The sequence below is a fragment of the Oncorhynchus gorbuscha genome, linkage group LG22 (assembly GCF_021184085.1).
Source record: "Oncorhynchus gorbuscha isolate QuinsamMale2020 ecotype Even-year linkage group LG22, OgorEven_v1.0, whole genome shotgun sequence".
Taxonomy (NCBI): domain Eukaryota; kingdom Metazoa; phylum Chordata; class Actinopteri; order Salmoniformes; family Salmonidae; genus Oncorhynchus; species Oncorhynchus gorbuscha.
The window spans coordinates 31,061,254-31,082,929 of record NC_060194.1 but is presented as its reverse complement, the minus strand read 5'-3'; the positions used below and the strand labels follow the sequence as shown (position 1 = coordinate 31,082,929).

The following is a 21,676-nucleotide window of genomic DNA, read 5'->3' as shown; positions in this document are numbered from 1 at the left end:
AGCTCAATTTGGAGTGTCATAGCAAAGGATGTGAATACTTGTAAATTAAATATTTATATTTAATTTTCAATATGTTTGCAAACATTTCTAAAATCATGTTTTCATTTTCATTATGGAGTATTGTGTGTGTAGATGGGTGAGATAAAAACATATATTTAATGAATGCAGGCTGTAACAACAAAATTAGTAAGCCAATTGGTGTGAATACTTTCTCGTGTTTATGTTCCATTGTAATTTATAGTGTATTTTTACTACGAATATATTAATTACTGCGGGCAAGAAAGGCGTTTCACTACTTCTGCACGTGACAATATTTTGAAAGTTGAGTCGCGGTCGCTTACTGAGCCACACTGCGACTGCGCAGAAGATTCAAAACCGGATGTGTGATCAACTATTCGATTTGTCTCCGCTTCTTTTCTACAAAATAGCAAAGATGTCTGGCTCATCAAATCTCGTTGCGATGAAGAAAGTTGTTCAACAGCTGCGTTTTGAAGCGAGCATCAACAGAGTGAAGGTAATGTATTTCACACTCAAACATACTTGATAAACCTGTTCAGGGAAACTAGTCAGCTCGTATCAGTATCTAGCTAACAGTGGCTAATAGCTAGCTAAGGGCGTGGAATCTAGGCACAGAAATGGTGATCTTGCGATAACACAATATTTTGCTTAATCGTCTCTAATGGAATTGGAATTGTCGGTCATTATTGAGTGTGGCCCAATGATCATTCATAGCCTAATTTAAGGATCTGTGTTCACACCTGATCGCTAGTATTGGCAACATCCATTCAAGGGGGATAGTTGTAGGAGTCTTAAAGCTAGCAATGAGTGCAATGTTACAGGTTGCAACAGGTCATTTTTTTTGTTCACAACTATATTCCTGTATTATGGTTTCTGTTCAGGTGTCCCAGGCAGCAGCAGACCTTCAGCAGTTCTGCATGCAGAATGCCCTCCAGGACCCCCTACTCACTGGGGTCTCCTCCAGCACCAACCCCTTCAGACCACAGAAGGTGTGCTCCTTCTTGTGAGACAGACCCATAGGACAGACCAACCACAGCATTATTTGGTGAGTCTCCCCTCGTCCCTCGTGTCAAAACAAAAATGTGCTCTTCTGGTTGTCTATGTAGTCCTTCATTGGCCTGGAATCCAAACAGAATCAGTGTGGATTGCAGACTAGTATTTGATTGCAATGCAGAGAAATTCAAGATACATGCATGTGCTTATCTCACTCTGTTCCTGTCTTGCAGGCCTTTGTTTTGATGCTACAGGGAAAAAGTTGACCTCAACACTGCTATTAATTTCCCATGGCATTCCACTGCCACAGAATCTCATGAAGTGTAGAATAACGTGTCAGACATCATGTAAGGAAGACTTGCCATCTATTTTCAGCAAACCACCTTAGAGGAAATTATTACAGGTTTATTTTTTATGGCACAGGATGGTTTAAGTAAATTGTGCCTTTTTCTATTTTATTCATCATTCTTCTTGACTTTTTGTATTTAGAAATTAAAACATTATTCTTTCTCTACATGATTGTTTGCTAATTGTTCTTTGGTCTGACTGATAGTGGTATCTCAAATCATTAAAGATGCAAGTAGTTTATTTCATAACAGAATGCAAACAGAGCACCTTAACAATACAAAAGGGAAAGACTACTACTTTTGATAAAAACATCCATATCAATAAAAAAAGCCACCATATTAAGATGAAAGAATATGGTAAATAAGGAAATCAAAGAACACTTATGAACCTATATTCCCCACCCCCAAGTGCTTAAATATGCAGTCTGGGATCTTATGCACATATTTGTAACAGTACACAAAATGGGGACCCTTTTTGGCTTGTAAGCACCACTTTCAAAACTACAGGCTGAAGTTCCCAGAGCATCACTTTAAATAGATCATTGATGTACATGATGCTTAAAGATACTGATTTGATCATCTAATATTCATAGTGGCTCATTAGGGGAAAAATTCAGTGATGGAGGAGCAGTAATTCTAAGACTGCTTCAAACACATTTCCTCCAATTAATTACCATGCATTTTTTTTCTAAAATCAAAACCGTGTTCAAAAGTTTGTATATAATGAAAATATCAAGACAAGGTTAGGACATTTATCAGCAGGTCAGACATCTAGTGCACCTTTTGCGTCCATCTAAATTAACCAATTCGTTTGAATCCGCTTCAGTAGCATGCTTGATTAGAATATTTTGAAACAAATGTAGAAAAAAAAAACCTGTACAGTGTACTTTAAGACCTGTAAAATAATTTTATTCAAATAAAGGAATCAAGTCCTTACTTTCATAAACCAATATCACTCAGTTAACTAAAAACCGTATGATCACTGCCATGTCTTTTGTAAATTAATTTCACGGCGTAAACCATTTGGCATCGTCATCACTTCAAGTAAAAGTACATTGACATTGCATAAGGATGCAAATAAGTTTTCTAAGCACCATCTTCTGCTGTCCATAAACGTCTTCAGCCTGGTCTGTCCGTCCAGCCTCTCAACCCTCCTCCATAGATGACTGTCCTGTTGCACATGGAAGAGCATGGGGTGATGCTATGATGCATTAGCATTACTCTTCAGATGCTGGGTCTGGAGTGGCTTCACATGGTACTCATAGATCTTCAGTGCTGGCCCCAGTTTGATGGACAGGCCTGTCAGGACATCGTTCCGTGTCATCAGAAGCAAAGACTTTCCATCGATTTCCTATGAAAAGAAGGGATTGTGAAGCTCTGACCTGCGAGACAGAATAATGTGCAACTTGCAAGGTTAGTAAATTATGTTATGTTAATTTACCTGGTCCTGGAAAGCAGTAGCCTGCTCTTCAAATCCTGCAGCTTTGAAATAGTTAACGACATCAGTTACCGCCCAGTCAGCAGGATCCGGCAGCTGTCCATTCTCCACCTTACTAGAAAAACAGAACAGAGAGGACAGCATAATGGGTATAGGGACAAGGCAGAAGGCCATCAATCTTATCCCTCATCTATAGCCTCAGAAGGAAGACTACCCTCTAAACTTACGGCTTGGCTTCCACTGATCCATTGGTTTTGTTCTCCATTCCAGCTAGTAAAATAAAAAATTAAAGTTAGATTTGTAGAAAAGGGAACAAGAATCTAATCCAAAACTAGATTAGGTTTACTAAATAAACCCAAGGTCTGTCATGAACTAAATACATTCACTACGTGCATGAAGTTTGTTCAATATAATGTGTTGAGAGGTTCTGGAAATGGATCATTTGGGTTTCTGAAACAAACTACAGAGCATCTGATGTACTGAGTGTTGAACAGAGAAGCCAGAGTTGATTTGGAACAAAAAAATTAAATGATGCAATACTGACATGCATGAGTACACAGTTGCTAAGCGATGTGGAGAATGTTGAAATAGGGTAAAAATGCATAGACCAGAAAGTGCATTTAATGATGCCCAAAAAGCACAGTCTTCATTGGATGATGGATATGGGCCATAAAGGGTAAACATAACAAATGTGGAGGATATGATCATCCCATCACAGTAGTGGGCACAGTGGAATACAAAGAGGTATGTGGGTTTATTAGTTGTGGATTCTGCTCTGATCAAAAGCCAAGGAACTCGTTGTGCTCGGATGGGTCAATTTCAAAGACAGAGGAGCCATTTAAAGTCCCCTTATATGCATTCTTAGAACATCCCTATTCAATGAACATCTTCTACATGACCATGTGGTTTTATCATGAGCCGAATAGTCCAGAATTTACCCAAAGGCAATCTGTCTGTATTTGTGAAGCATTGTATATAGTTCAGTATTGGCTACCAATCTACCAGATGCTACCTACAGTCTTGGATTTTCAGCAGGTTATCTTTGGATGGACAATTTCCACCAGAAACTTCACTCTCACAGTTCTAACTTTAGACACTGCATTTAATTCAGGACCTATGCACATCAGTGGAAAGAAAGATCGCGGATCGTGATGATATTGTGGACAATATTACAATGTAACATTAATCAGGTGCAGCATGAAATATGGAGTAATTCATTACAATCTTGGAATAAGGAAAGCGCAATTCAGGCTACTTTATCTATTACTATAGCTTGATACCTTAAATTCTATTATTGACACCATGAGCATTTATTATTGACATTTTAAAAAATGAATTTCTCATCTAACATGTTATACGTTTTGTCAATAAGTATGTCTTGCTAATGCAGGGTTTACCAAACTCGGTGCACGTTTTGCACAGCTGATTAAAAAGAATCAACTAATCATCTAGCTTTGATTATTTGAATCAACTGTGTAGTGTTAGGGCAAAAAACAAAACGTGCACCCCTTGGGGTCCCGAGGACCGAGTTCGGAAAACGCTGCGCTAACGTGTTCTGCTTCAGTCTATATTTGACACTTACCTTTTTATTGTTTATTAGTTGGCTTCGTTGATAGTTCTTCTGACAGCGTAAATGAATATCCTGTTTATTCACGAATGTATGCCTGGCGCTGCGCAGTTTATTCGATCTATAAACCACCTAACTCCTCAAACTAATTCAATTATTCCGTTCTAATGTTGAAAGGATCTGCTAGTTGTCATGCGCCGCCTAGACAATACGCTCGTGAACAGCCGCAACATTCTCGAACCTGACTGGCCAGTTCACCAGAGGCAAAGGCGGAAATAGGAAGAGGGATTATGCGGCCGTAAACACTGATCTAAAGTCAGTTTATTTGGTTTATTCTCCAAGTGGTAAATTAGGATTGTGGTATGATAAACTGATGTAAGATCTGCTTTAGAGACATCATCTGATTGAATGAATGGATCATGTGAGAACGGCCAGGGCCAGTTGCTGTGGAAACGTGAATGGAGTCAACTCGTTTCGTGATGGAAGAAATTCAACAAAGAAAAAGTAAGAGGGGAAGTAAACATTAGATAGTGAGCTAGCTATTTTACCGGCAACACCTCTTTTGGTGAAATAGCTAGCTACCAAGTTTATTTCGATCATTTTGTCCTGTTTACAGTGAAAAAGTTATTGCTACGTTAGCTAGCTAGCTATCTAGCGTTAGTTGACTTGAAAACAATGAAAAAGAGGTAGTATTTTGCGTGTTTGCTTAGTTATAGTAATTGGCTAAATGCTTCAAAGTTGTCTACAAATACACATCTGCGACATGTTTGCATGACAACTGATATCTGCTTGTATGCATTATGTAATCACGATCTATTATGTAACTTCTTGTTGCATGCATCTGCTCCTGTTTTCTTGCAAGTGTCCCATAACCATGGGCTAGAGCTGCATCTTCGCCATCATTAAACCAGAGGGCCAGTCAGTGGATGGTTCAGGAGGACAGCGCCTAGCCTGGCCACCCCAGCCACATGATGCTCCAACAGGCAGGCTCTGTGCAGCTTCTCTGCCTCACTGCCAACAGTGGGGTTCCTCTCTTCACCCGGGGGGCCTCTAAGCAACTCCCATTCTCCATCATCGGCTCCCTGAACGGTGTGCACATGTTCGGAGCTGGCCAGGGGGTGGTGCTGGCTGGCTGTGAGACTGATCGTGGAGGCCGGATGGTGTGGAGGGTATTTCAGGACAGCGTGATGCTCATAGCAGTGAGCAGCGGTAGGCAGGCCCAGCAGGAAGGTGGTGGTGCAGGTGAAGAAGACCTCCACCTGCGGCGCCTGCTGGAGAATGTGTGGAACTGCATGGTGCTGGTGCTGGGGCAGGATGAGCTGGCCAGCTTGAGGAACGTGGAGCGGCTGAAGAGGGACCTGCGCTCCTGCTACCGCCTCATCGACCAGCTCATGGAGGGGGGACAAGGACAGGAGGGCATTATGGGGGACCTGACGCATTGCGCGGACTGCCTGCTGCCCCCCAATGCCACCGTGCTTCAGGAGGGCCTAGACTGCTTTACCCAGGCAGCAGATAGCGAGTTTGGCTGCCTGATGGTCCACGGACGGATAGCCACTGCCACGGAAAAATGGTGGCGTCTGGCGCCGCAGGAAGTGGTTCTCCTATCCGTTCTGACCCGCTCTCTCTCCCTCTCAGGCTCTGCGTCCTGTGACACCCCTGTCTTCCTGCCCCAGGGCAGCCCCACCGTGGCACATCGCCTGCTCCGCTTCCAGCTGCTTCCGGGAGTGGATGTGTGCGTGCTGTGCGGCCCCAGTCCCACCCTGCACAGGGCTGAGAGCGAGCTGGTGGGTTGTTTCTGGTCTCCTCTACTGGAGGCCCTGAGAGGCAGCCTGGCCGTAGGGGAGCGCTGCCTGCCAGGCTCTGTGACCCTCCGCCCTGATGTCCTGGCTCTGTTGCTCATCAACAGAGAGTCCCGTCGCTCTGTCTCCTGTGTGAAGGCCATCATTACTAACCCCAACCATCCTCCCAGTGACCATCCTCTGCCCTCCAAGGCACGCTGCTGGGAGCTGCTCAGGCTCTTCTACACTTTCACCACCACTCGCTACTTTCCTCTGGAGGAGACCCCGGCCCTGACCCCAGGGGAGAAGGCCCAACGTGGGGACTCCCTCCGGGAGGACTTTGCCCTGGGCTTCTCCCACCAGCCGCTGCAGTGCTACCTGGTGACTGAGGAGTGTAAGTGTTTTGGCCTGCAGACTGCCCAACATCAGCTCTACCTGCTCACCCCTCTCTCAGTGCCTACCTTCGCCCTAAGCTCTGTGGCTACACAGACCCTCTCCGCCATCACTTTAGCTACAGGATTTTAGGCCATATTTTATAATGGGCATGGGCACATTGCTGTGAAACCTAGGGATAGCATTACACTGTTCACTATATGTACCACTTTCATCATAGACAACCATTATGGAGCAAGGAATGATCCTTTTACCTCAATTTGATACTCCAGAATATTTGTGTGTGTGTATATACAGTATATCACAAAAGTGAGTGCACCCCTCACATTTTTGTAAATATTTGATTATTTCTTTTCATGTGACAACACTGAAGAAATGATACTTTGCTACAATGTAAAGTAGTGAGTGTACCACTGGCAACAAGAGTGAGTACACCCCTATGTGAAAATGTCCAAATTGGGCCCAATTAGCCATTTTCCCTCCCAGGTGTCATGTGACTCGTTAGTGTTACACGTCTCAGGTGTGAATGGGGAGCAGGTGTGTTAAATTTGGTGTCATTGCTCTCACACTCCCTCATACTGACTGGTCGTACATTGTAGCAAAGTGTCATTTCTTCAGTGTTGTCACATGAAAAGTCATACTCAAATATTTACAAAAATGTGAGGGGTGTACTCACTTTTGTGATATACTGTGTTATATATATATATCACACTTGATTGTTTTAGTGACTGCACTTGAAACTTTCAAAGTTCTTGACATTTTCCAGATTGACTGACCTTCATGTTAAAGTAATGATGGACAGTTGTTTCTCTTTGCTTATTTGAGCTGTTATTGCCATAATATGGACTAGATATTTGACCAAATAGGGTTATCTTCTGTATACCACCGCTGTTTAACACTTTTTTTGGTTACTACATGAGTCTGTGTTATTTCATAGTTTTGATGTATTCACTATTATTCTACAATGTAGAAAATAGTAAAAATAAAGAAAAATCCTTGAATGATTAGGTGTGTCCAAACTTTTGACGTGTGTGTGTGTGTGTGTGTGTGTATATATATATATATATAAATATATAAATTGTTGCATTTTTATTTATATTCAATATAAAAGCAGAACCCCTTGCAGTACATCCGCGGACCCCTGGTTGCACACCCAGGTTCTAGAAAAGAAAAGAAAATAGCTATATCCACTGCTCAAAAAAATAAAGGGAACGCTTAAACAACACAATGTAACTCCAAGTCAATCACACTTCTGTGAAATCAAACTGTCCACTTAGGAAACAACACTGATTGACAATACATTTCATATGCTGTTGTGCAAATGGAATAGACAACAGGTGGACATTATAGGCAATTAGCAAGACACCCCCAATAAAGGAGTGGTTCTGCAGGTGGTGACCACAGACCACTTCCCAGTTCCTATGCTTCCTGGCTGATTTGTTTGGTCACTTTTGAATGCTGGTGGTGCTTTCAATCTAGTGGTAGCATGAGATGGAGTCTACAACCCACACAAGTGCCTCAGGTAGTGCAGCTCATACAGGATGGCACATCAATGCGAGCTGTGGCAAGAAGGTTTGCTGTGTCTGTCAGCGTAGTGTCCACAGCATGGAGGCGCTACCAGGAGAAGGGCCAGTACATCAGGAGACGTGGAGGAGGCCGTAGGAGGGCAAATCAAATGTATTTATGTAGCCCTTCGTACATCAGCTGATATCTCAAAGTGCTGTACAGAAACCCAGCCTAAAACCCCAAACAGCAAGCAATGCAGGTGTAGAAGCACGGTGGCTAGGAAAAACTCCCTAGAAAGGCCAAAACCTAGGAAGAAACCTAGAGAGGAACCAGGCTATGTGGGGTGGCCAGTCCTCTTCTGGCTGTGCCGGGTGGAGATTATAACAGAACATGGCCAAGATGTTCAAATGTTCATAAATGACCAGCATGGTCAAATAATAACAAGGCAGAACAGTTGAAACTGGAGCAGCAGCACAGTCCGGTGGACCGGGGACAGCAAGGAGTCATCATGTCAGGTAGTCCTGGGGCACGGTCCTAGGGCTCAGGTCCTCCGAGAGAGAGAAAGAAAGAGAGAATTAGAGAGAGCATATGTGGGGAGGCCCGTCCTCTTCTGGCTGTGCCGGGTGGAGATTATAACAGAACATGGCCAAGATGTTCAAATGTTCATAAATGACCAGCATGGTCGAATAATAGTAAGGCAGAACATTTGAAACTGGAGCAACAGCATGGCCAGGTGGACTGGGGACAGCAAGGAGTCATCATGTCAGGTAGTCCTGGGGCATGGTCCTAGGGCTCAGGTCAGTTGAAACTGGAGCAGCAGCATGGCCAGGTGGACTGGGGACAGCAAGGAGTCATCATGTCAGGTAGTCCTGGAGAATGGTCCTAGGGCTCAGGTCCTCCGAGAGAGAGAAAGAAAGGAGAGAATTAGAGAACGCACACTTAGATTCACACAGGACACCAAATAGGACAGGAGAAGTACTCCAGATATAACAAACTGACCCTAGCCCCCCGACACAAACTACTGCAGCATAAATACTGGAGGCTGAGACAGGAGGGGACAGGAGACACTGTGGCCCCATCCGAGGACACCCCCGGACAGGGCCAAACAGGAAGGATATAACCCCACCCACTTTGACAAAGCACAGCCCCCACACCACTAGAGGGATATCGTCAACCACCAACTTACCATCCTGAGACAAGGCTGAGTATAGCCCACAAAGATCTCCTCCATGGCACAGCCCAAGTGGGGGGGCGCCAACCCAGACAGGATGACCACAACAGTGAATCAACCCACTCAGGTGACGCACCCCCTGCAGGGACGGCATGAGAGAGCCCCAGTAAGCCAGTGACTCAGCCCCGTAATAGGGTTAGAGGCAGAGAATCCCAGTGGAAAGAGGGGAACCGGCCAGGCAGAGACAGCAAGGGCGGTTCGTTGATCCAGAGCCTTTCCGTTCACCTTCCCACTCCTGGGCCAGACTACACTCAATCATATGACCCACTGAAGAGATGAGTCTTCAGTAAAGACTTAAAGGTTGAGACCGAGTTTGCTTCTCTGACATGGGTCAGGAGAACGTTCCATAAAAATGGAGCTCTATAGGAGAAAGCCCTACCTCCAGCTGTTTGCTTAGAAATTCTAGGGACAATTAAGAGGCCTGCGTCTTGTGACCGTAGCGTACGTGTAGGTATGTACGGCAGGACCAAATCAGAGAGATAGGTAGGAGCAAGCCCATGTAATTCTTTGTTGGTTAGCAGTAAAACCTTAAAATCAGCCCTTGCTTTGACAGGAAGCCAGTGTAGAGAGGCTAGCACTGGAGTAATATGATCCAATTTTTTGGTCTAGTCAGGATTCTAGCAGCCGTATTTAGCACTAACTGAAGTTTATTTAGTGCTTTATCCGGGTAGCCGGAAAGTAGAGCATTGCAGTAGTCTAACCTAGAAGTGACAAAAGCATGGATTAATTTTTCTGCATCATTTTTGGACAGAAAGTTTCTGATTTTTGCAATATTACGTAGATGGAAAAAAGCTGTCCTCTAAATGGTCTTGATATGTTCTTCAAAAGAGAGATCAGGGTCCAGAGTAACGCCGAGGTCCTTCACAGTTTTATTTGAGACGACTGTACAACCATTAAGATGAATTGTCAGATTCAACAGAAGATCTCTTTGTTTCTTGGGACCTAGAACAAGCATCTCTGTTTTGTCCGAGTTTAATAGTAGAAAGTTTGCAGCCATCCACTTCCTTATGTCTGAAACACATGCTTCTAGCGAGGGAAATTTTGGGGCTTCACCATGTTTCATTGAAATGCACAGCTGTGTGTCATCCGCATAGCAGTGAAAGTGAACATTATGTTTTCGAATAACATCCCCAAGAGGTAAAATGTATAGTGAAAACAATAGTGGTCCTAAAACGGAACCTTGAGGAACACCGAAATTTACAGTTGATTTGTCAGAGGACAAACCATTCACAGAGACAAACTGATATCTTTCCGACAGATAAGATCTAAACCAGGCCAGAACATGTCCGTGTAGACCAATTTGGGTTTCCAATCTCTTCAAAAGAATGTGGTGATCGATGGTATCAAAAGCAGCACTAATGTCATGTTTTGTCATTAATTATCATGTCTCGTCCCTGTGCTTCCCCTTCTATTCGTTTCCCTCTGCTGGTCTTATTAGGTTCTTTCCCTCTTTCTATCCCTCTCTCTCCCCCTCCCTCTCTCACTCTCTCGCTCTCTCTTCTCTCTATCGTTCCGTTCCTGCTCCCAGCTGTTCCTATTCCCCTAATCAATCATTTAGTCTTCCCACACCTGTTCCCGATCCTTTTCCCTGATTAGAGTCCCTATTTCTCTCCTTGTTTTCCGTTCCTGCCCCGTCGGATCCTCATCTATAATTCACCGTGCTGTGTCTATGTTTTGCCCTGTCGTGTCGTGTTTCCCTCAGATGCTGCGTGGTGAGCAGGTGTCTGAGTCTGCTAGGTTCAAGTGCCTTCCCGAGGCAACCTGCAGTTCTCGATCAAGTCTCCAGTCTGTTCTTGTCTTTACGAGTAGTATTATGCTTTTTGTTTTGTAAAGTTTCTTACTGGATTAAAAACTCTGTTTTCGCCAAGTCGCTTTTGGGTCCTTATTCACCAGCATAACAGAAGGATCCGACCAAGGAATGGACCCAGCGACTACAGAGGCTCGTAACACTGCCGTCAAGATCCAAGGAGCCATGCTCAGCAGACACGAGCAGGAATTGTCTGCTGCTCGCCATGCCGTGGAGAACCTGGCCGCTCAGGTTTCCGACCTCTCTGGACAGTTCCAGAGTCTTCGTCTCGTGCCACCTGTTACTTCCTGGCCTGCCGAGCCTCCGGAACCTAGGGTTAATAACCCACCTTGCTACTCCGGGCAGCCCACGGAGTGCCGCTCCTTTCTCACCCAGTGTGATATTGTGTTCTCTCTCCAACCCAACACATACTCTAGTGAGAGAGCTCGGGTTGCTTACGTCATTTCACTCCTTACTGGCCGGGCCCGAGAGTGGGGCACAGCTATCTGGGAGGCAAGGGCTGATTGTTCTAACAATTACCAGAACTTTAAAGAGGAGATGATTCGGGTTTTGACCGTTCAGTTTTTGGTGGGGAGGCTTCTAGGGCCCTGGCTTCCCTATGCCAAGGTGATCGATCCATAACGGATTACTCTATAGAGTTTCGTACTCTTGCTGCCTCTAGTGACTGGAACGAGCCGGCGCTGCTCGCTCGTTTTCTGGAGGGACTCCACACAGTGGTCAAAGATGAGATTCTCTCTCGGGAGGTTCCTTCCAGTGTGGACTCTTTGATTGCTCTCGCCATCCGCATAGAACGACGGGTAGATCTTCGTCACCAGGCTCGTGGAAGAGAGCTCGCATCAACGGTGTTTTCCTGTTCCGCATCGCAACCATCTCCCTCCTCTGGCTCTGAGACTGAGCCCATGCAGCTGGGAGGGATTCGCATCTCGACTAAGGAGAGGGAACGGAGGATCACCAACCGCCTGTGCCTCTATTGCGGATTTGATGGACATTTTGTTAATTCATGTCCAGTAAGAGGCCAGAGCCCATCAGTAAGCGGAGGGCTACTGGTGAGCGCTACTACTCAGGTCTCTTCATCTAGATCCTGTACTACTATGTCGGTCCATCTACGCTGGACCGGTTCGGGTGCTACATGCAGTGCCTTGATTGACTCTGGGGCTGAGGGTTGTTTCATGGACGAAGCATGGGTTCGGAAACATAACATTCCTTTCAGACAGTTAGACAAGCCTACGCCCATGTTTGCCTTAGATGGTAGTCATCTTCCCAGTATCAGATTTGAGACACTACCTTTAACTCTCACAGTATCTGGTAACCACAGTGAGACTATTTCTTTTTTGATTTTTCGTTCACCTTTTACACCAGTTGTTTTGGGTCATCCCTGGCTAGTATGTCATAATCCTTCTATTAATTGGTCTTGTAATTCTATCCTATCCTGGAACGTATCTTGTCATGTGAAGTGCTTAATGTCTGCCATCCCTCCCATTTCTTCTGTCCCCACTTCTCAGGAGGAACCTGGCGATTTGACAGGAGTGCCGGAGGAATATCATGATCTGCGCACGGTCTTCAGTCGGTCCCGAGCCAACTCTCTTCCTCCTCACCGGTCGTATGATTGTAGTATTGATCTCCTTCCGGGGACCACTCCTCCTCGGGGTAGACTATACTCTCTGTCGGCTCCCGAACGTAAGGCTCTCGAGGATTATTTATCTGTGTCTCTTGACGCCGGTACCATAGTGCCTTCTTCCTCTCCGGCCGGGGCGGGGTTCTTTTTGTTAAGAAGAAGGACGGTACTCTGCGCCCCTGCGTGGATTATCGAGGGCTGAATGACATAACGGTTAAGAATCGTTATCCGCTTCCCCTTATGTCATCAGCCTTCGAGATTCTGCAGGGAGCCAGGTGCTTTACTAAGTTGGACCTTCGTAACGCTTACCATCTCGTGCGCATCAGAGGGGGACGAGTGGAAAACGGCGTTTAACACTCCGTTAGGGCATTTTGAGTACCGGGTTCTGCCGTTTGGTCTCGCCAATGCGCCAGCTGTTTTTCAGGCATTAGTTAATGATGTTCTGAGAGACATGCTGAACATCTTTGTTTTTGTCTATCTTGACGATATCCTGATTTTTTCACCGTCACTCGAGATTCATGTTCAGCACGTTCGACGTGTTCTACAGCGCCTTTTAGAGAATTGTCTCTACGTAAAGGCTGAGAAGTGCTCTTTTCATGTCTCCTCCGTTACTTTTCTCGGTTCCGTTATTTCCGCTGAAGGCATTCAGATGGATTCCGCTAAGGTCCAAGCTGTCAGTGATTGGCCCGTTCCAAGGTCACGTGTCGAGTTGCAGCGCTTTTTAGGTTTCGCTAATTTCTATCGGCGTTTCATTCGTAATTTCGGTCAAGTTGCTGCCCCTCTCACAGCTCTTACTTCTGTCAAGACGTGTTTTAAGTGGTCCGGTTCCGCCCAGGAGCTTTTGATCTTCTAAAAGAACGTTTTACGTCCGCTCCTATCCTCGTTACTCCTGACGTCACTAGACAATTCATTGTCGAGGTTGACGCTTCAGAGGTAGGCGTGGGAGCCATTCTATCCCAGCGCTTCCAGTCTGACGATAAGGTTCATCCTTGCGCTTATTTTTCTCATCGCCTGTCGCCATCTGAGCGCAACTATGATGTGGGTAACCGTGAACTGCTCGCCATCCGCTTAGCCCTAGGCGAATGGCGACAGTGGTTGGAGGGGGCGACCGTTCCTTTTGTCGTTTGGACAGACCATAAGAACCTTGAGTACATCCGTTCTGCCAAACGACTTAATGCCCGTCAAGCTCGTTGGGCGTTGTTTTTCGCTCGTTTCGAGTTTGTGATTTCTTACCGTCCGGGTAGCAAGAACACCAAGCCTGATGCCTTATCCCGTCTGTTTAGTTCTTCTGTGGCTTCTACTGATCCCGAGGGGATTCTTCCTTATGGGCGTGTTGTCGGGTTGACAGTCTGGGGAATTGAAAGACAGGTTAAGCAAGCACTCACGCACACTGCGTCGCCGCGCGCTTGTCCTAGTAACCTCCTTTTCGTTCCTGTTTCCACTCGTCTGGCTGTTCTTCAGTGGGCTCACTCTGCCAAGTTAGCTGGTCATCCCGGTGTTCGAGGCACTCTTGCGTCTATTCGCCAGCGCTTTTGGTGGCCGACTCAGGAGCGTGACACGCGCCGTTTCGTGGCTGCTTGTTCGGACTGCGCGCAGACTAAGTCGGGTAACTCTCCTCCTGCCGGTCGTCTCAGACCGCTCCCCATTCCTTCTCGACCATGGTCTCACATCGCCCTAGACTTCATTACCGGTCTGCCTTTGTCTGCGGGGAAGACTGTGATTCTTACGGTTGTCGATAGGTTCTCTAAGGCGGCACATTTCATTCCCCTCGCTAAACTTCCTTCCGCTAAGGAGACGGCACAAATCATTATCGAGAATGTGTTCAGAATTCATGGCCTCCCGTTAGACGCCGTTTCAGACAGAGGCCCGCAATTCACGTCACAGTTTTGGAGGGAGTTCTGTCGTTTGATTGGTGCGTCCGTCAGTCTCTCTTCCGGGTTTCATCCCCAGTCTAACGGTCAAGCAGAGAGGGCCAATCAGACGATTGGTCGCATACTACGCAGCCTTTCTTTCAGAAACCCTGCGTCTTGGGCAGAACAGCTCCCCTGGGCAGAATACGCTCACAACTCGCTTCCTTCGTCTGCTACCGGGTTATCTCCGTTTCAGAGTAGTCTGGGTTACCAGCCTCCTCTGTTCTCATCCCAGCTTGCCGAGTCCAGCGTTCCCTCCGCTCAAGCGTTTGTCCAACGTTGTGAGCGCACCTGGAGGAGGGTGAGGTCTGCACTTTGCCGCTACAGGGCACAGACTGTGAGAGCCGCCAATAAACGCAGGATTAAGAGTCCAAGGTATTGTTGCGGCCAGAGAGTGTGGCTTTCCACTCGCAACCTTCCTCTTACGACAGCTTCTCGTAAGTTGACTCCGCGGTTCATTGGTCCGTTCCGTGTCTCCCAGGTCGTCAATCCTGTCGCTGTGCGACTGCTTCTTCCGCGACATCTTCGTCGCGTCCATCCTGTCTTCCATGTCTCCTGTGTCAAGCCCTTTCTTCGCACCCCGTTCGTCTTCCCTCCCCCTCCCGTCCTTGTCGAGAGCGCACCTATTTACAAGGTACGTAAGATCATGGACATGCGTTCTCGGGGACGGGGTCACCAATACTTAGTGGATTGGGAGGGTTACGGTCCTGAGGAGAGGAGTTGGGTTCCGTCTCGGGACGTGCTGGACCGTTCGCTTATTGATGATTTCCTCCGTTGCCGCCAGGGTTCCTCCTCGAGTGCGCCAGGAGGCGCTCGGTGAGTGGGGGGGTACTGTCATGTTTTGTCATTAATTATCATGTCTCGTCCCTGTGCTTCCCCTTCTATTCGTTTCCCTCTGCTGGTCTTATTAGGTTCTTTCCCTCTTTCTATCCCTCTCTCTCCCCCTCCCTCTCTCACTCTCTCGCTCTCTCTTCTCTCTATCGTTCCGTTCCTGCTCCCAGCTGTTCCTATTCCCCTAATCAATCATTTAGTCTTCCCACACCTGTTCCCGATCCTTTTCCCTGATTAGAGTCCCTATTTCTCTCCTTGTTTTCCGTTCCTGCCCCGTCGGATCCTCATCTATAATTCACCGTGCTGTGTCTATGTTTTGCCCTGTCGTGTCGTGTTTCCCTCAGATGCTGCGTGGTGAGCAGGTGTCTGAGTCTGCTAGGTTCAAGTGCCTTCCCGAGGCAACCTGCAGTTCTCGATCAAGTCTCCAGTCTGTTCTTGTCTTTACGAGTAGTATTATGCTTTTTGTTTTGTAAAGTTTCTTACTGGATTAAAAACTCTGTTTTCGCCAAGTCGCTTTTGGGTCCTCATTCACCAGCATAACAACTAAGGTCTAGGAGCACGAGGACAGATGCAGAGCCTCGGTCCGATGCCATTAAAATGTCATTTACCACCTTCACAAGTGCCGTCTCAGTGCTATGATGGGGTCTAAAACCAGACTGAAGCATTTCGCATACATTGTTTGTCTTCAGGAAAGCAGTGAGTTGCTGCGCAACAGCCTTCTCTAAAATTTTTGAGAGGAATGGAAGATTCGATATAGGCCGATAGTTTTTTATATTTTCTGGGTCAAGGTTTGGCTTTTTCAAGAGAGGCTTTATTACTGCCACTTTTAGTGAGTTTGGTACACATCCAGTGGATAGAGAGCCATGTATTATGTTCAACATAGGAGGGCCAAGCACAGGAAGCAGCTCTTTCAGTAGTTTAGTTGGAATAGGGTCCAGTATGCAGCTTGAAGGTTTAGAGGCCATGATTATTTTCATCATTGTGTCAAGAGATATAGTACTAAAACACTTGAGCGTCTCTCTTGATCCTAGGTCCTGGCAGAGTTGTGGAGACTCAGGACAACTGAGGTTTGGAGGAATACGCAGGTTTAAAGAGGAGTCCGTAATTTGCTTTCTAATAATCATAATCTTTTCCTCAAAGAAGTTCATGAATTTATCACTGCTAAAGTGAAAGTCATCCTCTCTTGGGGAATGCTGCTTTTTAGTTAGCTTTGTGACAGTATCAAAAAGGAATTTTGGATTGTTCTTATTTTCCTCAATTAAGTTGGAAAAATAGGATGATCGAGCTACAGTAAGGGCTCTTCGGTACTGCACGGTACCGTCTTTCCAAGCTAGTCGGAAGACTTCCAGTTTGGTGTGGCGCCATTTCCGTTCCAATTTTCTGGAAGCTTGCTTCAGAGCTCGGGTATTTTCTGTGTAGCAGGGAGCTAGTTTCTTATGAGAAATGTTTTTAGTTTTTAGGGGTGCAACTGCATCTAGGGTATTGAGCAAGATTAAATTGAGATCCTCAGTTAGGTGGTTAAATGATTTTTGTCCTCTGGCGTCCTTGGGTAGGCAGAGGGAGTCTGGAAGGGCATCAAGGAATCTTTGTGTTGTCTGTGAATTTATAGCACAACTTTTGATGGTCATGCTGGCAACAACCCAGCAGCAGGACCGCTACCTCCACCTTTGTGCAAGGAGGAGCACTGCCAGAGCCCTGCAAAATGACCTCCAGCAGGCCACAAATATGCATGTGTCTGCTCAAACGGTCAGAAACAGAATCCATGAGGGTGGTATAAGGGCCCGACGTCCACAGGTGGGGGTTGTGCTTTACAGCCCAACACCGTGCAGGACGTTTGGCATTTGCCAGAGAACACCAAGATTGGCAAATTCGTCACTGGCGCCCTGTGCTCTTCACAGATGAAAGCAGATACACACTGAGCACATGTGACAGACGTGAAAGTCTGGAGACGCCGTAGAGAACGTTCTGCTGCCTGCAACATCCTCTAGCATGACCGGTTTGGCGGTGGGTCAGTCATGGTGTGGGGTGGCATTTCTTTGGGGGGCTGCACAGCCCTCCATGTGCTCGCCAGAGGTAGCCTGACTGCCATTAGGTACAGAGATGAGATCCTCAGACCTCTTGTGAGACCATATGCTGGTGCGGTTGGCCCTGGGTTCCTCCTAATGAAAGACAATGCTAGACCTCATGTGGCTGGAGTGTGTCAGCAGTTCCTGCAAGAGGAAGGCATTGATGCTATGGACTGGCCCGCCCGTTCCCCAGACCTGAATCCAATTGAGCACATCTGGGACATCATGTCTCGCTCCATCTGCCAAAGCCACGTTGCACCACAGACTGTCCAGGAGTTGGCGGATGCTTTGGTCCAGGTCTGGGAGGAGATCCGTCAGGAGACCATCCGCCACCTCATCAGGAGCATGCCCAGGCGTTGTAGGAAGGTCATACAGGCATGTGGAGGCCACACACACTACTGAGCCTCATTTTGACTTGTTTTAAGGACATTACATTAAAGTTGGATCAGCCTGTAGTGTGGTTTTCCACTTTAATTTTGAGTGTGACTCCAAATCCAGACCTCTATGGGTTGATAAATTAGATTTCCGTTGATAATTTTTGCGTGATTTTTGTTGTCAGCACATTCAACTATGTAAAGAAAAAAGTATTTAATAAGAATATTTAATTCATTCAGATCTAGGATGTGTTATTTTAGTGTTCCCTTTATTTTTTTGAGCAGTGTGTGTATGTGTATATATATCAACATGTCGAGTGCTTGAAACTTCAGTGCTGTTACTGTGTCTATTTTCTTATGACCATAAATAGTTTTGACATAAACAATGTTTGTTTAAAATATTGTGTTTCAAAAACTCCTGTTTCTATTGAGTTACTGCTGATAGAGATGGGTTATTTTCACTGTTTTTATGCATCTATGTGGATGAATGTAATCTACTTTTGAGTTGTCTGTTGTGTTATTTCTTTGTGTGCAATAGTGATAAATACTTATAACATGGCTAAGGTTGCCCCCTACTGGTAAAAGAAAACAACTTGTTGTTGATCATGATGAGAAACCAGGACCAGGATTTGTGTGGACATTTTTAAAGGAACTGAAATATTGACTAAACTGTGGTGTCACCAGATGCCTGACCACAGAGAAAATATTGCTGAATGTTGGAAGTAAATAAAAACTGAATAGCTTTTATATGCTGTAGTGTCCTGAATTGCAACATCAACATCTAAAAACACAGCACAAGAGACATCTTTTCCATGGGTACCTGTTTTTGCATGGAAAACCTTAGCCATTTTGGGTTATTGACTATTTTTAGACTTCCTATGGATGATGTTGAAAGTATCAATGGGAGTCTGAGATGATGTGGAAGAGGTTTTAGATCACGTAAACGGTCTGGTGTAGGAATCTAAAATGAATGTGCAGCTAAATCTTAATCAAACTGGATCTTTTTTTTACTAGGCATGTTACTAGGCAAATTCTTATTTTCAATGACGGCCTAGGAACAGTGGGTTAACTGCCTGTTCAGGGGCAGAACGACAGATTTGTACCTTGTCAGCTCAGGGATTTGAACTTGCAACCTTTCGGTTACTAGTCTAATACTCTAACCACTAGGCTACCCTGCTTGCCCCTACCCCGTTTCTCAGGTGTGCCAAAATCAAGTCAGGGTCAAATAGTTGGAACATCTGGCCCTACTTTCACACAATAGTTGATGATATGTCATAACTGTTTACTTTGGCTGCAACACTTTCAAGCATCGCTGATACAATGATGACCGCATAGTTCAGGAGATTAACCATGAGGAAGATGGTTTCCCCCTGCTCTACCTGATTCTACTTTCTGTTCACTTCAGGCATGGATGAATGGGATGATGACTGAACCTCTGGTTCTTGATGGCAAAATCTCATGTCGCAAGAAGGAAACAAATCAGAATAAGCACTTGAGCCACACTGCTTTTACGTTTCAGTAGCTGGTGATAAATAGATGATGCCATATGAGTACATTGAATATACTCAAATCGTTCCATTTATTTCTGAAGCTTCAATGGTGTGAACTTTCATATCTGTCTTGCTGTGTACTGCTCTCAACCCTTATCTTGTTTCCACTCAATGTACTTAGAGTCAAAGACCCAGATGAGTTTGTCATACATTTTCATAAACTGAGAAGGTATGTTATTTATTTTGTATGTTGTACAGAGGAACTGAGGAAGTGGTTTGCTCAGTATCTGCCACCAGCATATTGAGTCATTATCTCTGAAGCTTTACTTGGTTCATATGACCCATGGTTACATTTGTTAGAGAAACCCTATAGTTGTGGTCACACACATACACACACTCTAAATATTGACATTTGAGTCATTTAGTAGATGCTCTTATCCAAAGCGACTTACAGTTAGTTAGTGCATTCATCTTAAGATAGCTAGGTGAGACAACTTCATCTGTTATTTTTCCTCAAAAATGTAGCTATCAGCAAAGCGAGTGCTAGTAGGAAAAAGTTCATGATGAGACTTGTGTGCAGACACTTGAACTGGAGTATGTAAAGGACCTAGTGGGGAAACATGAGGTAAGGGATTTAGAGGTTATGTAGAGGTGAAAATATATTATTGAGAGGACTTTGATTGGGAGGAATATAACTCCTTTTTCCCAAGATGGTCGGCCTTACGTAGATAAAAAAAATTATGTTTTGGTGTCGAAATTTGGACTTTATCACTATAGTGGGCAGGGTGCTGAGCAAAAGTTGTTAGGACAAAAGAAACCATTAACAGATTGTATGCAGACGGTTGCAGGTATTAACAACTCTATCATAACATTAGTTAATGATCACATGTTATCCATAGTTATATAACATCCATTGGGGACAGGGATCAAGCCATTGTGGGAAAGACCAACTGCAAAGCAGGAAAATTGTCTTTAAATAAATCCCCCTGTCTAAAACAATTTGGATCCGTCTCATACTGTCCTTGTAACACATATAGTGGTGGACATAATTTAGATGCATGCAAATCAACAGGGCAATGATTTAGTTACGATAGGGACTGCTGCATATTGGAAGATACATGTATTGATTGTGAGCATAGCTCTTGGTATCTGAAACTGAGTGACTGATAAATATCCAGGACGGGAAGGGAGGTGATATTGAACGCCATTGTATGGAGAAAATGATGTTGACACACTCAAGAGCCCACGCAAAGCAACTTATCTTATCACACTTCTTTTTCAATTGCTACTAGGCTCTCTGCTGTGTTTTTACAACCATTGTGCTCAGTGTGTCTTTTGTACTAAGTTGATTTCTGTTTCATGGATGATTGTTTGGCCATGGAAGAAATGATCAGTGGAGTTTTCTCCAGGAAACACTGAAGATATGAAAGGTTGAATGGCTGGACTCTCCATTGGTGTCATGGTAATGCTGTAGTAGAATGAGATGCTTACTTGCATGTACACCCCTCAACTATGTGACAAAATCAAAATAGAAGTTTTAAAAAATACATACAAATTCAAGTTCAATAGAGTAAAATAGAATCACATTTGGCAGAGATATAAATCGACTAAATGGAAAGCACTCAAAACAAATGTATAGTAAAATATTGAGTTACAGTATGTATGGAGAGCAAAGTGTTTGAATTGTAAAATATGTTGTGCAATAATAAAGGTGTGTGTGTATGGGTGCGTGTTGCAGAAGGACAGATGCTGTGTTTCTTCAGCAAATAGACAGGTTTGTTTGACAGCTGATATGTGACCCTGATATGTGACCCTATTCCTCTGTCAGGTCTGACCTTGTTCCTACACATTCCCAGAATACCACTGGCCTCAAATAACTGGACTCTGGCTTCCTTTCCGAGCTCCCAATCTTTTAAAAATGTATTTATTTAACTAGGCAAGTCAGTTAAAACAAATTATTATTTACAATGATGGCCTAGCCTAGCCAAATCACAACCCGGATGACGCTGGGCCAATCGTGCACCGCCCTATGGGACTCCCAATCACTGCCAGTTGTGATACAGCCTGGAAACAAACCAGGATCTGTAGTGATGTCTCTAGCACTGAGATGCAGTGCCTTAGGGCTCCCGAGTGGCACAGCGGTCTATCTTAATACAGAACTAAATCACTTTGACTAAATGATGTCCCTTATCAGACCACTTTGATACTTGAAACTTTGTAAGTCAATAGTTGATCCGGTTCTTTGAGTCAAATCTGTCCACACTGTTGCAATGGAGATCCACTGTCACCATGCTCATCAACCCAATGATGTA

General features: G+C 45.0%; 3 protein-coding genes across 5 annotated transcripts; 2 read left to right on the top strand and 1 right to left on the bottom strand.

Moving 5' to 3' along the window:
- The first annotated feature begins 331 nt into the window (after positions 1–331).
- Positions 332–1,525, top strand: LOC124009809 (guanine nucleotide-binding protein G(I)/G(S)/G(O) subunit gamma-5-like). 2 transcript variants are annotated; one of them, XM_046321991.1, is made up of 3 exons: positions 332–514; positions 900–1,063; positions 1,245–1,525. In XM_046321991.1, the coding sequence occupies exons 1-2, from the start codon at positions 380–382 to the stop codon at positions 1,023–1,025; spliced, it is 261 nt and encodes an 86-aa protein (XP_046177947.1). In that variant the 5' UTR covers positions 332–379; the 3' UTR covers positions 1,026–1,063; positions 1,245–1,525. The 2 variants fall into 2 exon arrangements, with proteins under 2 accessions (XP_046177947.1, XP_046177948.1); XM_046321992.1 differs by lacking the exon at positions 1,245–1,525 and having other exon boundaries at positions 348–514; positions 900–1,064.
- A 720-nt stretch (positions 1,526–2,245) lies between these two features.
- Positions 2,246–4,510, bottom strand: LOC124009808 (sterile alpha motif domain-containing protein 13-like). 2 transcript variants are annotated; one of them, XM_046321989.1, is made up of 4 exons: positions 4,379–4,510; positions 3,024–3,066; positions 2,800–2,911; positions 2,246–2,709 (listed from the first exon to the last, which is right to left on the bottom strand). In XM_046321989.1, exons 2-4 carry the CDS (start codon positions 3,059–3,061, stop codon positions 2,560–2,562), a joined length of 300 nt encoding a protein of 99 aa, XP_046177945.1. In that variant the 5' UTR covers positions 3,062–3,066; positions 4,379–4,510; the 3' UTR covers positions 2,246–2,559. The 2 variants fall into 2 exon arrangements, with proteins under 2 accessions (XP_046177945.1, XP_046177946.1); XM_046321990.1 differs by lacking the exon at positions 4,379–4,510 and adding an exon at positions 3,813–4,350.
- Positions 4,511–4,626: 116 nt separating this feature from the next.
- Positions 4,627–7,102, top strand: fuz (fuzzy planar cell polarity protein). The gene is made up of 2 exons (XM_046321988.1): positions 4,627–4,867; positions 5,226–7,102. The coding sequence occupies exon 2, from the start codon at positions 5,332–5,334 to the stop codon at positions 6,664–6,666; it is 1,335 nt and encodes a 444-aa protein (XP_046177944.1). The 5' UTR covers positions 4,627–4,867; positions 5,226–5,331; the 3' UTR covers positions 6,667–7,102.
- The last annotated feature ends 14,574 nt before the right edge of the window (positions 7,103–21,676 follow it).